This window comes from Pseudorca crassidens, chromosome 15, assembly GCF_039906515.1.
Source record: "Pseudorca crassidens isolate mPseCra1 chromosome 15, mPseCra1.hap1, whole genome shotgun sequence".
Lineage (NCBI taxonomy): Eukaryota > Metazoa > Chordata > Mammalia > Artiodactyla > Delphinidae > Pseudorca > Pseudorca crassidens.
The window spans coordinates 29634639-29661973 of record NC_090310.1 but is presented as its reverse complement, the minus strand read 5'-3'; the positions used below and the strand labels follow the sequence as shown (position 1 = coordinate 29661973).

Sequence of the window (27335 nt, the reverse complement as noted above, 5' to 3'; positions counted from 1 at the left end):
GTGGTCAGGAGCTGTGCCCTCCCCAGGCGTCCTCCCTGGCAGCCCTGGGAGGGGGTGGGGCCCGACCCGCCTTGCTTCTCTCCCCATCCTCTCCTTCACTCCATCAGGCTCTTGGCCATCCCAGCCCGCTGCCCCCCACGTGGAAACTCGGGGGGCCTCTCTGTGGAGGGGTCAGGCTGGGGAATTTGCTCTCCATTGAGTCCTGAGTCCTGGTTTTGTTTCCAGACTGAAAAACCAATCTTGTCTCCTGCCCATCAGCAATGGGGAGGGGGCAAAGGCATTCTTAGCTGAAGCCCACGGGGTCGGTCCCCCCGGTAACCGACGGGCCCTCAGTCCTCCCGGGGAGGACAAGACACTGCTTGATGTGCACCAAAGCATCCCTGAAAAGCCATTTTCAGGAACAAGGTCCTTGGTAATTCACCCCCAGCCCAGGGGACCTCCCTAGTGGGAACAATTTGCTTCCTTGTTAGCATTATAAATACAGGGCAGCCGCCCTGCACCCTCTGGGGCCGGCACTGCCAGTCTCCAGGAGGGGAGACACAGGCCCACAGCACGCCTGGCCCCGAGCCACCTCTGTCGGGGGAAATGCCCAGTCAGGGGGCCAGACGGGAGGAGGAGGTTAGGACACAGGATGTAGAGCGGCGGTTCTCAGTGGGGGTGACCGTGCTCCCCAGGGGACGCTGGCAGCCTCTGGAGACACTCTGGGTTATCATGACTGGGCTGCGGGTGATGCTGGCATCTGTGGCTAATGGTCAGGAATGCTGCTGAACATCCGACAGTGCACAAGGCGGCCCAAGGGGTCAGGAGGGCCAGGGTGAGAATCCCTGCTGTGGGCTGGTTTGCCTGGACTAACAGCCCGCTCTGTCAGCCACTAGCTGGTGGGCTTGGACCACACCTCGCAGGGCTGAGGGCCCTTTCCTTGGGGCTGCTCTCTGACTCCTGCGAGGCCCACGAGATCAAGGATTCCAGAGAGCGATGAGCATGGGGCTTGGCTCCCTCCCGGTCCCTGAAACAGTGAACAGCCAGCTGCATACGAGTCTCTGCTATACACACGCAAAATGTATAATGTGTGTGTACCTGTGTGAGTGTTCAATATGCATTCGGTATGTGCATATATACTAGTCTATATTTACTGATGACATATTCAACATATTTTATACATATTCAACATATTCTTAGATATGGTTTTTTCCACGTTATATCTGAATCTGATTCTTCTCCCCACCCCACCCCCGCTATCACCCCAGACCAAGCCTCCTTCTCCTCCTACCTGTGTTACTGTAACAGCCTCTTAGCCTGTCTCCCGACATCCCATTGGCCCTCAGTCTATTCTCCACCCGCAGCCAGAATGTGAGCATTGAAATATACATCAGATCACAACACCCTCCAAGGTTCCTCATTTACCCTGAGTAAAAGCAATCTGGGGAATTCCCTGGCGGTCCAGTAGTTAAGACTCTGTGCTTCCACTGCAGGGGGAGTGGGTTCAGTCCCTGGTCGGGGAACTAAGATACCGCATACCGCACGGTGAGGCAAAAAAAAAAAAAAAAAGCAATCTGTGTGCCCCCCTAAGGGGGCGACCCTGTCCCCTCCCACCCTCCCACTCCGCTCCAGTCACAAGGCCTCCTTGCCACTCAAACTGGTGCTGAAACTCGCTCACCGTGCAGCTCTTGCCCTGGCGCACGTGCTGGGCCCGCCCCCTCTGGCAGTCCCCCCCGCCAAACCCCTATCCACCCCACTCACTCCTCACCTCCTTCTGGTCCTTACTCAACATCACCTCCCCTGTGAGGCCTTCCCAGGCATCCATCATTTAAAACTGCATCCCATGCCTCCCCCACCTGCCCCCTTCACCCCTCTTCCCCTCTCTACTTGTCTCCCCAGCCCCCTGGGGCCCATGATCCCAGGCGCAGTGGGACCTGGCTCTGCTTCCTGCATCTGAGCAGGACACAAGTGTCTGAGCCATCTCAGCCCAGCCCCCCAGGGACCGAGGGGGGCTAACCCCAGTCTGGATGCCCCCAGCCCTGTTCTCTTCTGAACTAAACGCTTCGCCTCACGCAGCCAGAGGCATCCACGAGGGCCTCTGGTGCTGAGAATTCCGGATGGAGACATTTCCGGCAGTAAAGGCACTCCCGGGTCTGAGGCTGGGGCTGGACGGGCACTGGCCTCACAACATCCTTCTCCACTGACTTCACGTGAGCTACACCAAGAAACACAAAGCTTTGCACCCAGATGCCTGGTTCCCAGCCCAGACCTGCCAGGCCAGGACGTCAAAGGTTGGGGTCTGGGCATCCATATATCTGACAGGCCCCCTACCCAAGTGCTGCCCGGAGGGCAGGGGGTGTGCCTGGCACACCTGGCACCATGCCTAGAAGTGGGGCCGCACCCAGCCCTGTCCACACCTGGAACGACCTATTTCTGTCCAGCTAGGCACATGACAGCCCCCAAGTCCTCGGTCCTATAAAAGCAGCCAGTGAAACAGGCATTTATAAATTTGCGGCATCCCAAATCAACAAGCAAGTATACTTTGAACCCTCCCAGGCTGTTGTGGGATCAAAGTAAAAACACCCCATGCTTCTCTCCTTGGCACACAGGCCCTGGGACTTGAATCAGAAAAATCCCAGCATCTTTAATGCCTTCCAGGAAAGGCTAGGGTTCTCACGCTGAAGTCATCAGCAATGCTGAGATGGGCAGAAATAGTGGACACCGTGAAAGTCCCCAAAATGTCACTGGTGACATCCAGCCCTGAGCTGTGGATGGCAGGGATGTTACAACAAAGATTACTATGGGCCTAGAATGTTCTGGAAGGCATCCTGACCAAGAGGCCCTGCAGGACCTGACCCCACCGGTCCTCACCGTCGAGCTCCAGCCAGGCTGAGCTGCGTGCTCCCCAAACACGCCCAGCGAGGTTCAGACTCAGGACTTTGGCCCTGGCCAAACCCTCCTTTTGGAGCACTAGTCCCCTGGATTCCCAAGGGACCAGCCCAGGTCTCAACTCCAGTGTACCCTGCTAGACCCCAGGCCTAAGGTGGCCACTCAGCCACATCCCCGCTCTGTTCTCTCAGTGCCCATCAACAGCTAAAACCCTTGTACATTTGCAGTGGTTACCATCCACCTCCCCCACGCTGGATCTTAGGCTCTGGGAAAGCAGGGACTATTTCTGTCTCATTCGTCATAAGGGCACAGAGTAAGCCCCTCATCTTGCTGAACAAATCGAAGAGTTCACAGCCTAGGCAAACCAGGGCCCTGCCAATAGGAACACTGTTCCTGTGATGTGGAAGGTCCCATCAGGAGGAGAACGTGGGAAGGCAGGCTCCACATGGAGCCCAGATGCATCATTTTCTTTCCCCAGGGAGGGCGTTAAGCCTTCCTCAGGGCTCTCTTACAGGCAGGTGGAGGGCTCTGTCTCAGAACAAAACAGGCAGGGAGAAGGCACATCATCACAGCATGGCCTTGGTACTCTCAGAAACACTGTCATCAGGCACAAAGGAGGGAACCAGACAGATATCTCAGAGACCTCTGAAACTCTCTGAGCTATGAGACCTCGACATCATGTCCACCCCTTGACTTTAAACAGCTGGGAATTCCAAGGAAGGCCTGGGCCATGTGTTTTTGACTTGGTGGAAACTCCTCAATGCTGAGGCTTGGGTATGGCTGGAGATTTCCTGAGAGACCTCTAGGACAGGCCAGGTCCAGAAGGTTAGTCCATGAGCCCAAAAGGACCATTTGCCCAAAGACAGACAGAGGAGAAAAAGGCCTCCTCTAAGCTCATATCCAACCTGCACTAGGCCCAGGCTTGCACACACCAGCTAGATTTCTTCCCCTTCTTTGCTTTCACAACCAGGCATAGTTGTGCAGTGCATAACCTACCCAACAGTACACAGCAGTCCTGATACTGAACATCTGAGCAAGTAGACCGTAAAGGATCTGGTAGGAAGAGGAAGGTGTCCCAGGGAACCAGGCCCCAGGCAGACTCTGGCCTGTGGCTGGAGAAGCCACTTACCTCGAAGCTTGTGGTCTGAGCCAGGCACAGCTTCCTCACTGATGCAGCCACCATGGCCACCGTAGCCTGGGACGGTGTCTCCTCCCATTCGTACAACAGGCTGCTTGGGGTTAAGTCTCCATCGTCTGGATCTGAGATGGGAAGTGCTGGCCAGGGATGACCGCATGGGGGACATGCCAGAGTGAGTAGAAGGACCCCTGGGAGCCACCCCCTCACCCTGCCAACGCTTCCTTCAACATGTTTCTGGCAACAGGTGAGGGGAACATGCATAAGGAAAATCATGGCAGTGTTACTGCTAACAGCAAAAGACGGGCAACAGCCTATGTGCCCATCAGTAAGGGATGGCCAAATAAGCTGACTCCAAAGCCCTCTTGGGACTGACAGAGAAAACATGAAAACTTCATCCATGCAATGGAGGGTTATTCAGCTGTGACACATGCTACAACATGCATGAACCTTGAAAACATTCTGGGAAGTGAAAGAAGCCAGTCATAAAAGGCCCCATACTGGGAACTTCCCTGGCGGTCCAATGGTTAAGACTCGGCACTTCCACTGCAGGGGCCACAGGTTTGATCCCTGGTCGGGGAACTAAGATCCTGCATACCACACAGTGCGGCCGAAAAAAGAAAAAAAAAAGTCACATACTATATGATTCTATTTACATGAAATGTCCAGAATGGACTAATGAAGAGAGTAGATTCGTGGTTGCCAGGAGCTGGGGGAACAGGAGGTGACAGCAAATGGGTGCAAGGTTTCTTCTGGGGTGATGAAAACGTAGTAAAGTTGATTGTGATGACAGATGCACAACTCTGACTCTACTAGAAGCCACTGAATTGTTCACTTTACTTTTTTTTCTTTTTCTGGCCACGCCACACGGCTACGGGGACCTTAGTTCCCCAACCAGGGATCAAACCCAGGACCCCAGCAGTGAAAGCACCGGGTTGTAACCACTGGACCACCAGGGAATTCTCTGAATTGTTCACTTTAAATAAATGAGTTGCACAGTATGTGAATTACATCTCAACTACAGCTGTTTAAAAAATGTATGTATAAAAAGGTCATTCCACTCAATGGGGAACCACCAGGTCCTGACACTAGATGTCCCAGTCACTGCCAGTGTCTGTGCCTGAGGGAGGGCTCAGGGGGCAGGTCAGCCTGGGATCTCAGCCTGGGCTCCGTGGAGCCAGAGGGAATGCTGGGAAGACCCAGGGCTTCAGTCCCCACCTGCTGGGTTCTCCCCAGGGTGGTGCAGGCAGGGAGTCTGTCCTCCGAGGCAAACATGATTCAACCCACCAGGGCTACAGAAAAGACCCCGGGGGTCCAAGTCCCAGCTCTCATTAGCTCTGTGACTTCAAACAAGTCATTTTATCTCTTGGAAACATTTTCCTTAAATGAAAAATACAACTAATAATAACAGTAACTTCCTAATGGGGTCATGATGAGAATTAAATTAAATAAGCCCCATAAAGCCCTCAGCACAGATACTGGCCCACAGTAAATCCTTCCAAACTGTCGGCAGTAAGAACTAACTACCCTTATTTCATTATTCAGGGAAATAGCCATTTTTCCATCATGGAAAACAAGAACAAAAACAAACAACTCTTTTCCTCAGATGCATGCCTTGCTTGTTTCTTTCTGTGCGAAATCATAGAAGGAATCCAAGCTCCAGGGGAGGCTACGTGTTGGCAGGAATTTTCCAGAAAATCAGGAAACCTGAGTCAGTTTGCCCCCAAAATGGTCAGGTTGAAAGGTCATCAGATGTAAGGTGGATTCTCCCACAAAAGCTGGGAACCAGAAGATTCCATCTCCACTGAGGACCACCCAGGGAGGAGGCCAAGACCAAGCCTGGGCCATGTGAGCCGAGAGAAACTTCTAGAAAGAGAGGCTCACTCTCCTGACGATGGCCACTTTCAGAAACAGTTCAAGAGTGTCCAGACAGGGACAGAGGGATGGAGCCTAGGCTTGCTTGAGCCCCTCTGGCCAGGGGAGGCTGTGAGGCTCAACTAAGGGTCCCTGTACCCACCCTCATTCACCTGCGACAGCTGGGTCCTGGGGCATCTCATACAGCAGGGTGAGCGAGGAAAGGGTCCGCATCTGCACAGCACTCGCCTCCCCGGAGAGGGGCCCCACGGTGTCCAGCTCCATGCAGGATGCCTCCCCCAGCACTCCGGCCTGGAAACTCTGGACACAGGTCAGGCGGAAGGCCTCCTGGACCGTGGGGGGAAGAGGCGGAGGCTCAGGCCAGGCCTTGGCAGTGAGGGAACCCCCCCCCGGGGCCCCTGAAACCGGCAGCAAGGGCCAAGGCTGTGGGGGAGCCCGCTGCGGGGGAGCCCTCTGGGGGCTACCTTGGAGCTTCAGCACCCCCCTCCCCATAGAGAGAGGTGGAAGGCCAAGAAAAGCAAGAACGTGCAGTAAGCAGTAACCCCAAGGAGAGGAACGATAAAGCCTCAGCTGGAAAATGAATAACAACACCAGAGTCTGCAGTCCTGCATCAGCCTCTAGATGCTGAGGCTTTGTCCAATCGTGTTAGCAGTGATCATCCCTTATCCTTATACAGTTGCTTACTATTTACACAACACTTTCACCTGCAGGGAGCTACGGACCCAAGAGGAGGAGAGGGGAAGAGGAGGGGAGAAGAGGGGGTAGGGAGAGGGGTGGAGGGAGAGGAGGATGAGAGAAGAAGTGGGGGGAAGGGAAAGGACAGAAGCAGCGGGAGGGGAGCAGAGTGGTGGGCAGAAGGGCTGAGAGATGGAGGGGGGAAGGGGAGCAGAGAATAAAGAGAAAAGGGAAGGGGGCTAAGGAGGGAGGGGGGCTAAGGAGGGAGGAGGGGAAAGAAGGCGCCACTGCAAAGAGGATGGGAGGGTCTCGGGCACAGTACTCACCTCCGCTGCGGGCAGGGCCTGGGAGCGCAGGGAGGCGCGCACCCTGCGCAGGGAGCATCGCGCCAGGTCCTTGGTCTTGTACAGCCTGGTTCCGCGTTGCTGGTACATGGTGGGACACCTGCCCAGGATATCCTCCTGGGCGAGCGGGGCCCAGTCAGCCCCCTGCTCCCCCCTCACTCGACCACCCACCCCCTCCAGGCTCGAACCTCACCTCCTCGACGGTCTGGGGGCTGCGGGTGCCCGGGCGACCCTGCAGGAGGCTCAGCACAGCGCGCTTCACGTTCAGCGTCCAGCGCGGCTCGGGGTGGCCAGGACACAGGCGTGCCACGCGCCCTGCCTGCAGGACGAAGCGCAGCGGCACGCGGCCCAGAGCGGCACTGCGTGGGGACCAGGCGTCAGGGGGACCCCTCCAAGGTCCCAGGCCACCTCTTCCGCAACAGGGCCAGAACATCCCTGACCCTCCTGCGCACCACCCCATAGGTCAGTCCCATGGGAAGCACCCAGGTACCCCCATATCGCCCCAAATGGTCTCCCTTCCCCTCCTCAGCTCAGCTCTCCAGCTACTTCTCAAACAACACAGGAGGCAGCCAACTCTCTGCTCCAAGCTGCTCCCAACCTTGCGGCCACTTGGACGAAATGTACCTGTGTCAACCAGCTTGAATAAGCAAAGAGCTGAGCTTCCAAGGGCATCCTGCATTGCAAAGCTTCTCATTCTCCCAGCTCACCAGGGAGGAAGCAGCCCCCACTCACGCTGTATATGAGGAAGCTTAAGGCTCAGAGTGCACAGCTGGGATTCTAACCCGGGCAGGATGGCTCAGTCACAGGTCTCAGGAACCCTGAGCTGGAAGTGTCTGAGACTCCAGTACTGTACAGAGGAGGAAATGGGGTGGAGGGAGCTACTGGAGGCGATCATACAGCCAGTCTGCGAGGAGCTGGGACCAGAGTTCAGCCCAATACTCTCTTCCCGCCACCCCTAGCCTGACAACAACGAGGTATGCAAGCCGGGCAGCGTCTGGTATGGCCTGGTGAGGGAGACTATGGGGCAGGTCGGGGGTGAGGGCTGGGGGAGTGCCCACCTTTGCGGACAGTGGATGGAGGTAGAAGAGAGAGGTGCCCCACGATAAAGGGGAAACTGCTAAAACCCCAAACCCCATCAGCTAGCCAGCAAGCAGAATCTTGAGGGATAAAAGTGGCCCTATTGAATCTCCCAGGGGAGGCTACCGCCCCCTCTCCAGCTCCCAGTGGAGTCTGGGGCCCCCAACCCTACCCCCACTGGAGGCAGCCCCCAGGGCCTCAGGCTAGAGAAATGCTAATGGCGCCCGCCCCTTCCAGAATAGCTAGTGTCAGTCTGGTCTCTCAGGAGCTGACAGCCCTGCCCACTCGCATTTCTGATGAGGCGTCCAGGGACAATAGCCCAGGCTGTCCCCTCCGAGAAGACCACCCTAAGCTTTTCAGTAGGCCTCCATCTGCCCCCACAGTGGCACCCCCCACCCCTGTATGCCCACACAAAGGCTTTATTTTTTCAACAAATGAATTTGCAATAAAAAAGGAAGAGGAATCTGTGGAGATGGGCTTGTCCTCAGGCTGGTGGCTGGACTGAGCTTTGAGGCCACTGAAGCCGCTGCCGGGAGCCCTGGGAAACACAGCCCAGGGAGAATTCCAGGCTTGGCTGGGTCACAAAGGGGAGCTTGGCTTGGGAAGGGAGAAGCTATGGGTCTCCAGGAAAACCCCCATCTTAGCGGGGGTGGGGAAGGAGAAGGGCAGACCTCAATGGGTGCCCAGTGTCTTCCAGAATGTTCTTAAGGATGAAGGCCAGAGGGTGCTGGGCAGACACAAAATCTGGACACGCTGGGCGTGACAGCCAGGAAAATATGGGGTGAGTTCCCTCCACCAGATAAGGGAAGGCCGCCTGAGGCAATGTGGACTCATTCAAGGCTCCCACATCACGACAGCTCACAATGGTCCTCATCAATGGTCTGGTCTGAGAGTTTACACGGTCAAAACAAAGGTGGAACCCTCTTTGAACTTCAGTCCGAGACAGCCTCTTTCTGCTGCAGCAGGGTCACCCGAATCGGGTTCTTCCAATATAATTTGATGCACCCAGTGCCCGGCGGCCGTTGGAAGAGGGAGCAGGGCTCACATATCCAGCCCCATCGGGAGCAAGACCCAGCGTCTTACCTCAAACTCTCTGACTCCTTCAGAACTTCCACCTTGGACCCCAGGATGGATGTCACCTGGAAGTGTTGGAGCTGAAGCAGAAAGCACGGAGAGCTGGTGACCTCTCCTGGGGAATTCCAGGCCCGCACCAGCACTGGCACCACCTAAAGTAGTTCTGGGACCTAGCATGACCCATGTGGAGGGTTAGGCAGAGAGATCCATCCCTTGAGCGGAAGAGTCTAGTGTCGGGCTGGTAGATGCCGAATGTCTCTAGGGATAAATAATTTAAATAGCCAGGCACCTCTGCTCCCCACTCAATGTACAGAAAGTTCTCATTAGCTTCTCGTTTTGCCCCAAAAGGCCCTGGAACTTTGAGAGATTCATATGGCTCCACGGTATACACAAAACTAAGTTAGGTTTGCAAAGCAAACCAAAAAAAAAGCGTTGTCATCTTGAATAAAAGACTTGGATGTCCCAGTACCACCATGGTTGCACGTGTGTGTTTGGGAGGGTGAGTGTGTGTGTACTTATTGCAAAAGATGGGCTCTCTAAAGATGAATAAAATCACCCCTAAAACCTGCATCCCTAACCTGACTGGTTTCATTTTTTTTTTAATTAGAGTATTTTTAGAGCAGTTTTAGGTTCATAGCAACATTGCGGGGAAGGTGCAGAGATTTCCTGCCCCCAAAGATGCACAGCCCCACATTACCAACATCCCCACCAGCGTGGAACATTTGTTACAACTGATGAACTTACACTGACACGTCATCATCACCCAGAGTCCGTAGTATACATATGGGTTCCTTGGTGTCATACATTCTATGGGTTTGGACAAATGTATGATGACACGTGTCCACCGTTATAGTATCACATGGTTTCACTGCCCCGTGATTTCACTTCTTCAAAGTAACTAGTCCTCATTCATCTTGTCTAAAACCTAATTCCCCTGTCTCCTCAACACCAGCTCCCCTCCCCCGACAGAGGGTCTGTCACCTCCCCAGTAACCCAGGCTTGAAATCTTAGGGTGAAATACAGTTCCACTTGACACTGAGATGTGGTCCAGGACAATGAATCCCTCGGCCACATTACCAATATCGCTTATGACTGACCACTTGCTTGAAAGCTATCCATGATAACTGTATTTTTAAAGCATATGTTTTAAAAGTTTAGTAGAGACAGGAGAGAGATTTTTTTTAAAAAAAATTACTGAACTGCACACTTTAAAAGGGTAAACTGGGGCTTCCCTGGTGGCGCAGTGGTTGAGAGTCTGCCTGCCGATGCAGGAGACACGGGTTCATGCCCCGGTCCGGGAAGATCCCACATGCCGCGGAGCGGCTCGGCCCATGAGCCATGGCCTCTGGGCCTGCGCGTCCAGAGCCTGTGCTCCGCAACGGGAGAGGCCACAACAGTGAGACGCCCGCGTACCGCAAAAAAAAAAAAAAAAAAAAAAAAAAAAGGGTAAATTGGGATTTCCCTGGTGGTGCAGTGGTTAAGACTCCACGTTCCCAATGCAGGGGGCCCGGGTTCTATCCCTGATCCAGGAACTAGATCCCACATGCATGCCACTACTAAGAGTTCGCATGCCACAACTAAGGAGCCCGTGTGCCGCAACTAAGGAGCTCACCTGCCACAACTAAGGAGCCCATGTGCTGCAACTAAGAAGTCAGAGAGCTGCAAATAAGGAGCCTGTGAGCCACAACTAAGGAGCTTGCCTGCCACAACTAAGACCCGACGCAACCAAATAAATACATAAATAAATAAATATGAAAAAAAGGTAAACTTTATAGGGTTTTTACAATAAAAAAATACAAACTAATTTTTTAAAAGGGAATGAAGTCCTGGGGACTTCCCTGGCAGTCCAGCGGTCAAGACTCCATGCTCCCAATGCAGGGGCATGGGTTCGATCCCTGGTCGGGGAACTAAGATCCTACATACCGTGTGGTGTGGCCAAAAAATTTTTAAAAATAAAAATATACACTTTGAATTAAAATACAACACCAACATATTTTAAAAATAAAGGTGGGGGTGACTTCCCTGGTGGTCCAGTGGTTAAGACTCCACACTCCCAATTTAGGGGGCCCAGGTTCTATCCCCGGTCAGGGAACTAGATCCCACATGCATGCTGCAACTAAGAGTTCACATGCCACAACGAAGAAGCCCGCATGCTGAAACAAAGCTGGGAAGTATCATATTAAAAAAAAGGGGGGGGTAATGACGTTCTGCTACATGCTACAATGTGGATGAACCTTGAAGACCTTATAAAAGGTGAAAGAAGCCAGACACAAAAGGTCACAGGTTGATCATGGGTTGTTTGTGATAAGTGACTGCACTTACATGAGACCTCTGGAATCGGCAAATTCATAGGGACAGAAAGTAGAATAGAGGTTACCAGGGGCTGTGAGAAGGAGAAAAGGGGAGTTAGTGTTTAAGGGGTACAGTGCTTCTGTTTAGGATGATGAAATGTTCTGGATACGGAGAGTGGTGATGCTTACACAACATTAGGAATATACTTATTGCTACTGAATTGTACACTTGAAATGGTTAAAATGGTAAAGTTTATGTTATGTACATTTTACCCCAATAAAAAAAATTTTTTTTAAATCAAAATAAAAAGCAGCCAGGCACAAAAGAGAATATCCTGTATGGTTCCATTAAAGAGAAGTTCAGGGACTTGCAGGGTGGTCCAGTGAGTAGGACTCTGAGCTCCCAATGCAGGGGGCCCAGGTTCGATCCCTGGTCGGGGAACTGGATCACACGTGCCATAACTAAGAAGCCTGCATGCTGCAACTAAGAGTCCACATGCCGTAACTAAGAAGCCCACATGCCGCAGTTAAGACCTGGCCGCAGCCTAAATAAATAAATAAATATTTAAAGAGAAGTTCAAAGGCAGGCAAAACTAATCTATGGTGCTAGAACTCGGGAGAGCCTTTGGCAGAAGTGACTGGAAGAGAGAATGAGGGCGGTTATGGGGGTTTCGTGATCTGGGGGTGGCTACAGAGGAGTGTTTAATCAGTGAAATTCATTGTTCTCAATACTTATTTTCACCCTTTTCCCTCAAAAAATATATTTAATTGATTGCATCCTGAGTGGCTGTAAATTTTCCATTTACGTCACAAATAGATTTTTTTGTTTTTTGTTTTGCTGCGCCACGTGGCTTGTGGGATCTTAACACCCCGACCAGGGATTGGACCCCTGCTCCCTGCAGTGGAAGCGTGGCGTTCTAACCACCGGACTGCCAGGGAAGTCCCTGTGCCACAAATCTTTGAAATGAGCCAATTCTTTCTACCCTTGCCAACATTAGACATTATCAATTTTATTAATGCTAAAAACAAAGCAAACAAGCAATTAAAACCGCAGTACACGATTTGCCTTGTGAAAACTGGCCCTGCAGAAAAAACAACTACTAGTGTTTTGATAGACATTAAAGGACAGCAAAGACTAGTAAAGTAGCAGCTCTGACCAGGACTAACATTTTGGATAGTTTAAGAATTCAGAGGCAGCTCAGAGCCACCCCATAAAAGACCCCATCCGGAGGTCTACATGAAACATAACAAAAGAGTTTGGGTTTTGTTTTTTGTTTGTTTGTTTGTTTGCCATGCGCCGCCCGGCTTGCAGGATCTTAGTTCCCCAACCAGCCCTGGCAATGAAAGCGCCAAGTCCTAACCACTGGACAGCCAGGGAATCCCCCAAAGCAGTTTTGAGAAACTCTTGTCAGCAAGTGCTCCAGTCAGTTCAAAAACGCTTCCCAAGTAGGGCATAAGACTTTAATGAAAACTAAGAGACCATTTAGGCAGGGTGGGAGGGTTTGTCCAGGAAACACATGAGAGTCATCAGAAAGGGGACAGAGAAGAATGGGCAGGCATTTCCACTTGCAAGAACATGGAGGAGCTTCAGGAAAATCTTGATGAAAAAGAAACCTACAACCACCAAGAGAATCTAGCTCATAATTCCACCTTGATTGAAGCCAGTACTAACACCACCACTGCCCAGTATAGGCATACCTCGTTTTATCGTGCTTCCCAGATATTGCTTTTTTTTTTTTTTTTTTTGCGGTACACGGGCCTCTCACTGTTGTGGCCTCTCCCGTTGCGGAGCACAGGCTCCAGACGCACAGGCTCAGCGGCCATGGCTCACGGGCTTAGCCGCTCCACGGCATGTGGGATCTTCCCGGACTGGGGCACAAACCCGTGTCCCCTGCATCAGCAGGCGGACTCTCAACCACTGCGCCACCAGGGAAGCCCAATATTGCATTTTTTATTGTACAAACTGAAGGTTGCATCAAGCAAATCTATCAACACAATTTTTCCAAGAACATTTGCTCATTTTGTCTCTGTGTCACATTTTAGTAATTTTAAAAAGATTTCAAACTTTTTCATTATTATTTTGTTAGCATGAGCTGTGTAAGTGATCTTTAATGTTACTATTAGATAGTACAACTCACTGATGGCTCAGATGATAATTAGCATTTTTTAGCAATAAGATACTTTTTATTTAAGGCATGTACTTTCTTTAGACATCATGCTATTGCATACTTAACAGACTACAGTATAGTGTGAACATAGCTTTGATATGCACTGGGAAACCAAAAAACTTGTGTAACTTGCCTTATTTCAATATTTGCTTCGTTTCAGTGGCCTGGAACCGAACCTGTAATACCTCCGAGGTGTGCCTATAGAAAGGAACCCAGGGGAGGCCTGGAGGCCCCAACCAGGTCTTCGGTGTCCACCCTAGTCTGCTCCTTTGTCTACAAGACCTTAACTTGCTCTGACTTTGCTCACCCCTGGGACTTGCAGCTTCCCCAATAGTGACTCTCAGTCCTCCCAAGGACACAGCCTGTCCCCATCCTGTGGCTCTACTTGCTCCAAGAAATACCCTTCACTCCTTCTTTAACCCCCGCTCCTCCCCCCACTGGACCTACCATGGTACCTCCTCCAACCAAAATGACACCACGTTCCCATGTTACTCTAGAGCCCCCACTCGCTGAATTTGAGATTCCTCAGAAAGCTCCTCTCAATTTATCAGACAAATGGGAAATTTCAGGGGACTGTGGCTTCCCCTTGGCCGTCCCCCATGTCAACGTGACCCCCTGGTTACCCAAAGATACTCACCCGTAAAGCCATCTGGCAGGGGCCAAGCACATCAAGGGTGACCAAGCCTTGGAGACCAAGGCCACTCCCTTCCTCCTGGGCCCCCTGCAGGCTGGTGCTGGTGTTGGTGGAAAAGTGATAGGTGTATCTGGTGCCCAGGGGGAGGTGGGGATCAGCTGAACCTGGAGGGCAGAGGACGCAGTGTCACCTTGACAATCCAAAACCTTTTGAGACTCAACTCCACCTGGACTACTTAGCCATCCTTACTGCCACCTCCCTCTCTCCTTTGGTCTATGAGCTGCCTGCTCCCAGCTCAGGGGAAGGCTGGGTGGCTGCAGACCCCAAGAGAGTGAAGGAGAAAATAAAGATAATGACAATAAGTGCTTAATAAATGTTACCCAGTGTTTCATGTTCTAGGCCCTCTTCTAGGAGCTTTATACACATCAGGGTTTTCCAGCCTCGGCAGTATTAATATTTTGGGCCGTGTAATTCTGCTGTGCACTGTAAGACGTTTAGCAGCATCTCCAGCCTCTACCCACTGGATGCCAGTAGCACACCCCAGTTGTGACAAGCAAAAATGTCTCCAGAATTTGCAAAATGTCCCTGGGAGATACAATCATCCTTGTTGAGAACCACTGATCTATTTTATAATAACTTATGGAAGCCTCATAACAACTCTGAGGTGGGCACTCTTATTTTCTCCATTTTACAGAGTTGGAAACCAAGGCTAAGAGAGGTTAACTAACTTACCCAAGGTTGCACAGCTGAGATCCAAACCTTGGCAGTCTGATTCCTCACCTACTGCCTTGGTGGTTATCAGTGGGGGCAGGAGGTGGGTTGGAGAGATTAGCCTGATCTTTACAGAAAACAGAGCTGTAGGGCTGGACAGTCTGGAGGTATTGGGGAGATGAAGTAGGTGCTCTGGGGAAGATCAGATCTAGGGAGCAGTCTTCCTTCCTTCCTTCCTCCCCCCCTCCCTCCCTCCTTCCCTCCCTCCCTCCTTCCCTCCCTCCCTTCTTTATTTTTTTAATTGAAATCTAGTTGATTTACAATGTGCCCATCTCTGCTGTACAGCAAAGTGACTTGGTTATACACATACAGACATTTTTACATATTCTTTTCCATTATGGTTTATCAGCGTCTATGATTCTTGAACCTTCTATTTAGACCAGCGGACCAATTGCAAAATACTGTTAAATTACTAATTATGACACCTCACCCTTTTCCTGGGCTTGGAATTGAATTAACATATTCATGTTAATTTCTTTGTGCTCAAATATAACCACATCTCACACATTACCAAAATGCTTCTTTCCAAACAATTTGCCCCAAGTTTCTCTAATCTACTCCACCCCGAGATGCAAATAGAATCACTTGGCTGAAGTCTTTTACTCCACCTGGAGACCACAAGGTATGAGGAAAAAGCCCAGGGGCCTTAGGGCTGGGATGGCTTAAGGCCATTTTAAGCTGAGGGTGCTATTTGCTTCTCTAAATGCTGGTGACTTGGTGGCCTTTGCAGAACGGGTCTTGCTCCTCCCAAATGGCCTCCCTGGGAATGTGGCCAAGGCCCTCTGGGGTTGTCCCTAATCACACCTGGCAGTGGTCAGCTTCGCCTCCCCAACCACCTACCGGCCCTGTCTCAGGTTCAGGGTCACCAGAAGTGTGATAAGGTCTCCGGAGAGACTTGCTCACCTGAGCATGAAGTCATGCAGGAGGCCGCCTGCTCCACCGGCGAGCCTGGAATTTCTGAAATCACAAATCAGATGGAAGCAGGGCAAGGCCAGGAGGAGGCATGCGACCGCCCCACCCCGTGGGCTGCTGACCTGCTCTTGAAAGAGGACATTTAAGGGTCCGGGGGCCAAGGGGACAAAAAGAGATAATTCCAGCTCTCCTCTCTCTCATGGGGCTGGGAGTGACTCCCTGCCCCGTCCCCACCCTGCTCTTCCCCATCTTGGGCACTGGCATCACCGTCACCCCATTGCTAGAGCTGGTACCTGGGAGTCGTGTGTGCTTCCCCTCTTTTCCCTTATCATCACCCCAAGTCCCATGTGCCAGCAAGTGGTGCCAATTCCATCAGGCCTCCCTCCCTCCCTCCATCCATCCCCCCTCTATTCATCCCTCCCTCCCTCCCTCCATCCCCCCTCCCTCCACCTACCCATCCATCCCCCCTCTATTCATCTCTCCCTCCCTCCCTCCATCCCCCCTCCCTCCACCTACCCATCCATCCCCCCTCTATTCATCCCTCCCTCCCTCCCTCCATCCATCCCCCCTCTATTCATTCCTCTCTCCCTCCATCCACCCCTCCCTCCCTCCATCTACCCATCCATCCCCCCTCTATTCATTCCTCCCTCCCTCCCTCCCTCCCTCCACCTACCCATCCATCCCCCCTCTATTCATTCCTCCCTCCCTCCATCCACCCCTCCCTCCCTCCATCCATCCCCCCTCCCTCCCTCCATCCATCCCCCTCCCTCCCTCCATCCATCCCCCTCCCTCCCTCCACCCATGCCCCCTTTATTCATCCCTCCCTCCCTCCATCCATCCCCCCTATTCATTCCTCCCTCCCCCCACTTACCCATCCATCCCCCCCATTCATTCCTCCCTCCCTCCATCCATCCCCCCTCTATTCATTCCTCCCTCCCTCCCTCCCTCCATGCCCCCCTCTATTCATTCCTCCCTCCCTCCATCCATCTACCCCTCCCTCCCTCCATCTACCCATCCATCCCCCCCTCTATTCATTCCTCCCTCCCTCCCTCCATCTACCCCTCTCTCCCTCCATCTACCCATCCATCCCCCCCATTCATTCCTCCTTCCCTCCCTCCATCCATCTACCCCTCCCTCCCTCCATCTACCCATCCATCCCCCCCCCTCTATTCATTCCTCCCTCCCTCCCTCCATCCTTCTCTCTCTCCATCTCCATCACCATCACTCTAGGCAAAGCCACATCTTCTCTCACCTAGACAACTGCAGCAGCCTCCTAATTATCCCCCATGTCTACGGTTCATCCCCCACAGTTAGTCATGTTTTAAAAGTCTAAATCCAGTCACATCTCTCCCTGCTTAACAGCCCCTAAGTCTCTCACCCCACCCACCCCAACCCATATGCACTCATAATAAAAGCCTTCCCATGAGAGCTGGCCTCTGTCTGCCCCTCTGGCCACATCTCACCCCCACTCCTGACCTCCAGCCATGCTGGTCCTTCTCCAGCTCAAGGCCTTTGCACATGCTGTTCCTTCTGGCCTCAACACTCTTCCACCTGCTCTCACATCCTAGGCTCCTTCAGGCCTCAGCATAAACATCTCTCCCCGGCGACTTCCCTGGTGGTCCAGTGGCTAAGACCCGCACTCCCAGTGCAGGGGGCCTGGGTTCGATCCCTGGTCAGGGAACTAAATCCCGTATGCCACAACTAAAGATCCCACATGCCTCAACTAAAGATCCCACATGCCTCAACTAAGACACAGCACAGCCAAATCAGTCAATCAATCAATCAATAAAACATCTCTCCCTGACCTCACCTCTCAGTGTCTATCTCTGATACAGAGCTGGTAGTCTATCTTAGCATCCTATTCTCTTCATAAGGCTTGTGAAACTTTAATGATTTCATTATTTTGGTCACCTTTGTCAAAATTGTATCCCCCAGCTCCTGATCCCCAGGACAGACTGGAATGATTAAATGAATGAATACAACTAACACTTGCACAGCAGTTACCGTGCGCCAAGCACTGTTCCAAGCAATTTATACATTAAACGCCTTCAATCTCCTGAGAGTCCCCTGAGGTAAGGGCAAGTATTACTCCCATTTTACAGATAAAGCCACTGAGGCATAGAGACTGAGAGCACACAGTTAGGAGGGGAGCCAGCATTTCAACCCAGGCACCCTGAGTCCACAGCCTTAACCACTACATTATCATGAAGGAATGAGTGAGTGAATAAAGGAACAGGTGAACCAACAGAGGCAAGATCCAGAGGCTACAGCAGTAAAGGACGGTTATCTAGTTTGGTTCCCCAGCAGATCTCGTAATACCTCATTTAGCCACCATCTAAGCTGCAGAACAACCAGAGTATGAACAGAACGGCCAGGGACCTCCTCAGGCTGCTGAGGACACTCTGCAGGGGATCCTCAGACCACCTGCCTGGGAAGGGTCAGCATCTCTCCATCTGCCTGTCCCAACGTCACCTGAAAGCCTCCCCCTTTCCACCTACTGTCAACTCCTCATCTGTCCTTCCTTCCAACCACACGCCTGGGCATTTCCTGGGCATCACCCATACCCTTCCAGAACAGCCTTAGCCAGGGGTCCATCTGTAGGCATTTTCATACAATGACGTTCCAATAACACCATTTCTATCCTCAAAACCACCCCACTGTGCCTCAACTGGTAATCATTACATATACCACCCTGTTTAATCCCTTAAGAAAAACACACTTGCCCAGAATGGGGGGAAAGTGCATTTTATACCATTCCATTTAAACCCTTTGAAATAATAGAACATGTTAGGGTATTTGGCAGGGTTTTCCCCCCCGCCGAATGTTTTGGCTCATCCAACAAAATGCTCTTTGCATTAAAGTAGAATATCAATGGCTAAAATCACATTTCAAAGACATTTCAGTCAATCAGTCTCCCTTTCAACTTTCTTTCAACTCTGATCACTTGGACCCGGGGCGTCAGATTGAACATGTGTGTGCATAATCTTTAAACTCCCAGTTGTGCACAGACCCAGCCTTCTGGCTTCTTTGCTCCACCGAACCTCTACATCTGCTTTTCAGCCCTGCTATGCGAGGGCAGTGATGCCTACAAGCCCAGGTCCAACACGAGCTCCCAGGAGTAAAGTGTGTTCTCAGAGCGTTCTGCTCGAACCAAGTCTGTTTCCCCTCCATTTCTCAAGCACTTAAAAAGACATATCTAACGTTTAAAAAAGGTTTCAGAAAAACAAAGACCATTCGATGATCCTACTAAATAAATCAACCAAGAAGGGAAAAACAGTGAGCGCTGGGAGGTAATAAATCTTTCCATCACCTCTAGGGAGAGATCTGAAATGGATTGAAATTGATGTCATCTCATTTCAGAAATGAAATCAAGTCTCATTTCAGCTTTCTCAGATGTCAGTTGTGATCCCCGTTCATGTATATATCCAGCCAGCACAAGATTCACTAAACACCAGCTGTGTGAGAGGCAAATAGGTGAAAATACAGTGAGTAAAACAGCTGTGATCAGACCTGCACTGTCTGGGACAGTAGCCACCAGCCACATTTCATATGTGGCTGGTGTTATGAAGAAACCTTTAATTAAATTTAAATTAAAAACTGTGCTCAAGTCAGTTATTGGAAAATTTTAAGTATGTTTGAAACAACTTAGTATACAAAAGTACTTTTTCAACTTGAAATTTTAAGAAATCTAAAAAGAGATCAAGTATTTGCAATGAAAATTTGGCATCCAAATTGAAATATGTTCTAAGTATAAAGTACACACTGGGTTTCAAGGAACAGGAAATACATCTTGTTAATACTTTTTATATCGATTACATTTTCTAATGATATTTTAGATATATTGGGTTAAGTACAATAATTATTAAATTAATTTCATTTGCTTTTTTTTTTTTTTACACTTTTTAAGTGTGGCTGCTTGAAAATTTTAAATTACATATTGGCTTGCATTGTATTTTTAATGGATAGCACTGTCCTGTACCCTCCTGCAGTAAATAGACAACAAATTAAAGTTCATTCCACATTGTTACCCTGCATCGGAGTATTAGTATCCCTGCAGACAGCTAAGCATCCCTGCACCCAGGCTCAGGAGCCTGGAAGTCAGCATTTCCTCACTCAGGATTTCAGATCTGGTCTCAGTTTCCAGAGGATGTTGGTGAAAGTTGGGAGTGAGAGATGAGGGATCCACCTGTAATCTCTCCCTCCTTTTCCCCATGAAAGGCAAAACCAAGGGAGGCAGCAGAAGGACAGGTAAACATACATTTGGCTATAAAAACACTGTCCCCAGTGCATCTGGGCTGCCGCCATTCCACCCCGGAAGGAATAGGATTGCAGCAGCTTTACTTACTCCCTGAAGTCGCGGCCGTCAGCACCCAGAGCAGGACCAGACCAAGGAGCCCCATGGACGCTGGCACTGCCGCTGGCCCGAGGGAGACACAGCCAGCCTCTCTCTCCAGAGCGGCTCAGAGCAGCCCAGAAAGGAACCTTCTTTCCCGAAGCGGAGGGCTTAGCTTCAATTCACACTCCCAGCACAGGAGTTGGGGATGGGAAGGGGCGGAGGTGGCTTCCAGGGCGAAGACCCAGCCAGTCAAGAGCCTCCAATAAAGTTCTTAGCACGGGGAGGGAGGGAGGGGCTTCTGACCAGTGAGGGGGGAAAATCCCTTTTCAGCCTGGGGGAAAAAAAAGGGTTTGCCTCTTCAAGCCTTGGAAATGAAGCTCTCAGGGCAGAAGGCAACATAGCATCGTTTACCTTTTTGTGTGTGTGGTCTAATAGATATAAAATTTACCATTTTAACCATTTTAAAGTGGCGATTTGGTGGCGTTGAATACATTCACAGCATTGTGCAACCGTCACCACTATCGAGTTCTGAGGTCTGATTTTGGGCTTGTCTTTCCCAGCACTCATGGTGGACGAAGCAAAGAGAAGGGCCAGCCCAACCTCGGAAACGGCTCTCAGCAGCTGAGGGGTGTTTCAATCCTTCAGGCCCAAGGCCTCCCTCCTGCACACATTAGGACCACCAGCAGAGAAGGGACGCAAGTCCTCTGGGAGGCCGGGGGTCCTCTCACACGTGATCCCAAGCCCCACATCTACCTGCACCCTTTGGTGTTTAGGTTCCAGGCAGCAGAGTTCCTCAGCCACCACCTCCGTCAGGCCCTGCAGGCCTCGTGGACCAGCCCCTCCCCTCTTATGCACCTGCTTCCCACAATAAGTGTGCTTTTTTATAAACCACTTTATTGAGATAATATATCACACAATTCTCCCATTTAAAGTACACAATTCAATGGATTTTAGTATATTCGCAGACTTGTGCAACCAACATCAGAACCAATTTTAGAACATTTTCATCACCGTAAGAGATAATCCCACCCCCCATAAGCAGTCATTCCTCATTCCTGTCACCCCAGTCTCTGGTCACCACTGCTCTGCTTTCTGTCTCCATGGGTTTACCTCTTTGGGTCATTTCATAGAAATGGAATCATTCAATACGTGGCCTGTCGTGTCTGGCTTCTTTCAGCGAGACCATGCTTTCAAGGTTCAGCCATGCTGTAGTGTGTGTATTTCATTCCTTTTTATAGCTGAATATTGTGTCATCAAATGGATAAGCCACATTTGTTTGTTCGTTCATCCCTCAATTAACAGTTAGATGTAATTTTGTTAAAGTTAAATTAAGACCCACTTGACTGGTTGACACATCATGTCTTATGGAAATAATTAATTATGCTTTGTCTTTTTTTTTTTGGCCATGCCACGTGGCTTGTGGGATCTTAGTTCCCTGACCAGGGATTGAACCCGGGCCCTTGGCATTGAAAGCACTGAGTCCTAACCACTGGACCACTGGGGAATTCCCTAATCAGGCTTTTAGACTTGGGCCATTTTCTTTTATATTTTGAAACCAGTAATTTCACCTTCCCATCCTCCAGCTCAAACATCTTCACTGGCTGAGCGCAGAAACCCCCATAGGGCTGAAGATTCAAACAGCCCTTCAGCTTACAGCTGCCTGGGGGCCCTCGATGTGTTCTGGGGGGCTACTAAATGCTTTGAGGAAAAGCAGAAAACTACATCTGACAGGGCTGGCCTGGAGGAGCTAAAATTCTTGAAGGGAAATGAGATGCACGTGCAAAAAAACAAGAAATGTACCAAGGAGAGCTCTGGTTAGAAAGGAATGGTTATTGTGTGGGGAGTCACTGGGAGCAATTTACAAAGGAGAGATTTCCCTGGGACTTCAAAGAATAGATAATAATGTTACTAGAAAACTGTATACTTGCAACTAGGAGAGAAATAAGTCCTGGAGACCTAATACACAGTACAGTGATTACAGACAACAAAATGGTATTGTAAACATTGAACTTGCTAAGAAACTAGATTGAATTTTTCCCAACACTAGATGATAATTATATGATGCAAGAGAGGTGTTAGCTAATGCTACGATGGCAACCGTATTGCAATATAAATGTATCAAACTAATATGTTCGAGGCCTTAAACTCACATAATGTCATATGTCAAATATATCTCAATCAAAATAAAACTGGGGGCTTCCCTGGTGGCGCAGTGGTTAAGAATCCGCCTGCCAACGCAGGAGACACAGGTTCGAGTCCTGGCCCGGGAAGATCCCACATGCCGTGGAGCAACTAAGCCCGCCCACCACAACTACCGAGCCTGCGCTCTAGAGCCTTTGAGTCACAGCTACTGAAACCCTCGCACCTAGAGCCTGTGCTCCGCAACAAGTGAAGCCACCGCAATGAGAAGCCCGCGCACCACAACAAAGAGTAGCCCCTGCTCGTCGCAGCTAGAGAAAGTCTGCACACAGCAACGAAGACCCAACACAGCCAAAAATAAATAAATAAATAGATTAAAAAAAAAAACTGTACGGGTACAGGGCAAAGCACTCACTGAATATCAACTCATTCAGTCAAACCTCCCCGCCTGCCCGCCCGCCCCCATTAACAACAATCTGCAAAGTTGAACTAGCAGCATCCCATTGTACAGACAAAGAAGAGACACAGAGAGGTTAAGTCACTTGCCCAAAGTCACACAGCTTGTGAGGATTTTAAACCCAGTGCTGCTCCAGAGTCCCTGTTCTTTTGACTTAGGCAGCTTCGCTCAACGGTTATCACTTCCTCCATCTCTTCCTCCTGGAGACTCTGGTCTCTGCCCACAAGTCTGGATTCCTTCTCCTTTCACAGTCAGGAATCTGAAAGAAAACCGTGCAACCTTCCATGTGGTGTTTCCCAGTTAATACAGCGACATCACAGTCTAGGCCTGGAAAATCAGAACCATGGTGGGGGGCGCCTCCCCCCAGGCCCTTCTCATGACCATCGGGGTCTGCCGATCTACCGGAGTTGACGGGGGTAGGGCTCCGGGCATCTCTGGCCTCCCTTCCCCGTGTCTGTCATTACTGGACAAAAATCTGATGCCCTGATAGGATGGAGCTCCGGGACTCGAGGACTTGATTCACAATCAGATCATCCTAGACAAGCCTTCCCACCTCTTCATCCTCCGACGAAAACTGGGTCCTGCTTCCTCCTTGAAAGAATTTGCAGGATTGGGTTGGCAGACAACTGGAGGCTGGGCTTCCACTTCTGAAATAAGGCAGAGGATAAACTAAGGTCCATCACACCCAAGTCAGAGTTACCAAAAATAAGAAGACTTCTTTTTAAACCATCAAAAGACGCTTGATTTTGCAGAGCTGCCTTGAGAGATGCCCCATGGCAGAGAAGACCTGACCAGTAGGGGGCGCAGTGAGCTCTTCTTACATGGGTAGAGGATTTCACAGAAGATTTTGTCCTTACAGCCATATTTTGTAAGACCTTATTCTTCAGAGCAGTTTTAGGTTCACGGCAAAATTGACAGGAAGGCATAGAGATTTCCAAAATACCCCGTGCTCTCGTGCACGCACAGCCTCCCCCATGGTCAGCATCCCCCATCAGAATGGTATTGTACATTTGTTACCACTGATGAACCTACACTGACACATCATCATCACCCCAAGTCCAGAGTTTACCTTAGGGTTCACCCTTGGTGTTGTACATTCTGTGGGTTTGGAGATATGTATGATGACATATATCTACCATTATAGTATCATACAGAGTATTTTCACTGCCCTAAAAATCCTCTGTAATCAGCCTCTGCATCCCTCCCTCCCCAAGTCCCTGGCAACCACTGATCTTTTTACTGCCTCTGTAGTTTCGCCTTTTCCAGAATGCCATATAATTGGAATCACACAGTACGTAGCCTTCTCATATTGATGTCTTTCACGTAGCAATATGCATTTAGAGTTCCTCCATGTCTTTTCATGGCTTGATAGCTCATTTCTCTTTAGAGCTGAATGATATTTCCTTGTCTGGATGTACCACAGTTTATTTCACCTATGGAGGGACATCTTGGTTGCTTCTAAATTTTGACAATTGTAGATAAAGATGCTATAAACATCCATGTGGAGATTTTTGTGTGGACATAAGTTTTCAATTCATTTGGGTAAATACTAAGGAGCACTATTGCTGGATCATGTGGTCAGAGTATAAGTAGTTTTGTAAGAAACCACTAAACCCTATTCTAAAGTAACTGTACCAGGAGTTGGCTGGTGGCCTAGTGTTTAGAATTCTGGGTTTTCAGTGCTGTGGCCTGGGTTCAATCCCTGGTCAGGGAACTGAGATCCTGAAAGCTGTGCGACTCGGCCACAAAAGACAAAAAACAAAGTAGTCTTACGATTTTGCATTCCTGTCAACAATGTATGAGAATTCCTGTTGTTCTCCATCCTCACCAGCATTTGATGTTGTCAGCTTCAGAGCCCAGCCACTTAAATAAGTATGCAGTGGTATTCATTGTTGTTTTAGTTTTCATTTCCCTGCTGACATATGATGTGGGTCATCTTTTCATATGCTTATTTGCCATCTGTGTATCTTCCTTGGGGAAGTGTCTGTTAAGGATTTTGGCCCATACTTTTTTTTTTTAACATCTTTATTGGAGTATAATGGCTTTATAATGGTGTGTTAGTTTCTGCTTTATAACAAAGTGAATCAGCCAGACGTATACATATATCCCCATATCTCCTCCCTCTTGCGTCTTCCTCCCACCCACCGTATCCCACCCCTCTAGGTGATCACAAAGAATGGAGCTGATCTCCCTGTGCTATGCGGCTGCTTCCCACTAGCTATTTTACATTTGGTAGTATTTATAAGTCCATGCCACTCTCTCACTTTGTCCCAGCTTACCCTTCCCGCTCCCAGTGTCCTCAAGTCCATTCTCTACATCTGCGTCTTTATTCCTGTCCTGCCCCTAGGTTCTTCAAACCAATTTTTTTTCTTTTTTTAGATTCCATATATATGTGTTAGCGTATGGTATTTGTTTTTCTCTTTCTGACTTACTTCATTCTGTATGACAGACTCTAGGTCCATCCACCTCACTACAGATAACTCAATTTCATTTCTTTTTATGACTGAGTAATATTCCATTGTATATATGTACCACATCTTCTTTATCCATTCATCTGTTGATGGACACTTAGGTTGCTTCCATGTCCTGGCTATTGTAAATAGTGCTGCAATGAACACTGTGGTACATGACTCTTTTTGAATCATGGTTTTCTCAGGGTATATGCCCAGATAGTGCGATTGCTGGGTCATATAGGAGTTCTCTTTTTAGTGTTTTAAGGAACCTCCATACTGTTCTCCATAGTGGCTGTATCAATTTACATTCCCACCAACAGTGCAAGAGGGTTCCCTTTTCTCCACACCCTCTCTAGCATTTAATGTTTCTAGATTTTTGATTATGGCCATTCTGACTGGTGTGAGGTGATACCTCATTGTAGGTTTGATTTGCATTTCTCTAATGATTAGTGATGTTGAGCATCCTTTCATGTGTTTGTTGGCAATCTGTATATCTTCTTTGGAGAAATGTCTATTTAGGTCTTCTGCCCATTTTTGGATTGGGTTGTTTGTTTTTTTGATATTGAGCTGCTTGTAAATTTTGGAGGTTAATCCTTTGTCAGTTGCTTCATTTACAAATATTTTCTCCCATTCTGAGGGTTGTCTTTTAGTCTTGTGTATGGTTCCTTTGCTGTGCAAAAAATTTTAAGTTTCATTAGGTCCCATTTGTTTATTTTTGTTTTTATTTCCATTTCTCTAGGAGGTGGGTCAAAAAGGATCTTGCTGTGATTTATGTCATAGAGAGTTCTGCCTATGCTTTCCTCTAAGAGTTTTATAGTGTCTGGCCTTACGTTTAGGTCTTTAAACCATTTTGAGTTTATTTTTGTGTATGGTGTTAGGGAGTGTTCTAATTTCATTCTTTTGCATGTAGCTGTCCAGTTTTCCCAGTACCACTTATTGAAGAGGCTGTCATATCTCCATTGTATATTCTTGCCTCCTTTATCAAAAATAAAGTGACTGTATGTGTGTGGGTTTATCTCTGGGCTTTCTATCCTGTTCCATTGATCTATATTTCTGTTTTTGTGCCAGTACCCTACTGTCTTGATTACTGTAGCTTTGTAGTATAGTCTGAAGGCCAGGCGCCTGATTCCTCCAGCTCCATTTTTCTTTCTCAAGATTGCTTTGGCTATTCGGGGTCTTTTGTGTTTCCATATAAATTGTGAAATTTTTTGTTCTAGTTCTGTGAAAAATGCCAGTGGTAGTTTGATAGGGATTGCATTGAATCTGTAGGTTGCTTTGGGTAGTACAGTCATTTTCACAATATAGATTCTTCCAATCCAAGAACATGGTATATCTCTCCATCTGTTTGTATCATCTTTAATTTCTTTCATCAGTGTCTTATAGTGTTCTGCATACAGGTCTTTTGTCTCCTTAGGTAGGTTTATTCCTAGATATTTTATTCTTTTTGTTGCAATGGTAAATGGGAATGTTTCCTTAATTTCTCTTTCAGATTTTTCATCATTAGTGTATAGGAATGCAAGAGATTTGTGTGCATTAATTTTGTATCCTGCTACTTTACCAAATTCATTGATTAGCCCTAGTAGTTCTCTGGTAGCATCTTTAGGATTCCCTATGTATAGTATCATGTCATCTGCAAACAGTGACAGCTTTACTTCTTTTCCGATTTGGATTCCTTTTATTTCTTTTTCTTCTCTGATTGCTGTGGCTAAAACTTCCAAAACTATGTTGAATAATAGTGGTGAGAGTGGACAACCTTGTCTTGTTCCTGATCTTAGTGGAAATGGTTTCAGTTCTTCACCATTGAGAACGATGTTGGCTGTGGGTTTGTCATATATGGCCTTTATTATGTTGAGGAAAGTTCCCTCTATGCCTACTTTCTGGAGGGATTTTATCATAAATGGGTGTTGAATTTTGTCAAAGGTTTTTCTGCATCTCTTGAGATGATCATATGGTTTTTCTCCTTCAATTTGTTAATATGGTGTATCACATTGATTGATTTGCATATATTGAAGAATCCTTGCATTCCTGGGATAAACCCCACTTGATCATGGTGTATGATCCTTTTAATGTGCTGTTGGAGTCTGCTTGCTAGTATTTTGTTAAGTATTTTTGCATCTATGTTCATC

At 49.0% G+C, this 27335-nt stretch overlaps 1 protein-coding gene across 1 annotated transcript in view; it reads right to left on the bottom strand.

The window, feature by feature from the left end:
* LOC137206544 (uncharacterized) overlaps positions 1-20224 on the bottom strand; it is a 154994-nt gene extending 134770 nt beyond the window's left edge. The window contains exons 1-8 of the mRNA XM_067705236.1: positions 20170-20224; positions 15816-15869; positions 14145-14305; positions 9058-9128; positions 7091-7256; positions 6871-7014; positions 6031-6202; positions 3998-4374 (exon numbers count right to left, since the gene is read on the bottom strand). Of these exons, the coding sequence (XP_067561337.1) occupies positions 3998-4374; positions 6031-6202; positions 6871-7014; positions 7091-7256; positions 9058-9128; positions 14145-14305; positions 15816-15869; positions 20170-20224 (1200 nt within the window). The remainder of the gene's footprint in view (positions 1-3997; positions 4375-6030; positions 6203-6870; positions 7015-7090; positions 7257-9057; positions 9129-14144; positions 14306-15815; positions 15870-20169) is intronic.
* Between the last annotated feature and the right edge of the window lie 7111 nt (positions 20225-27335).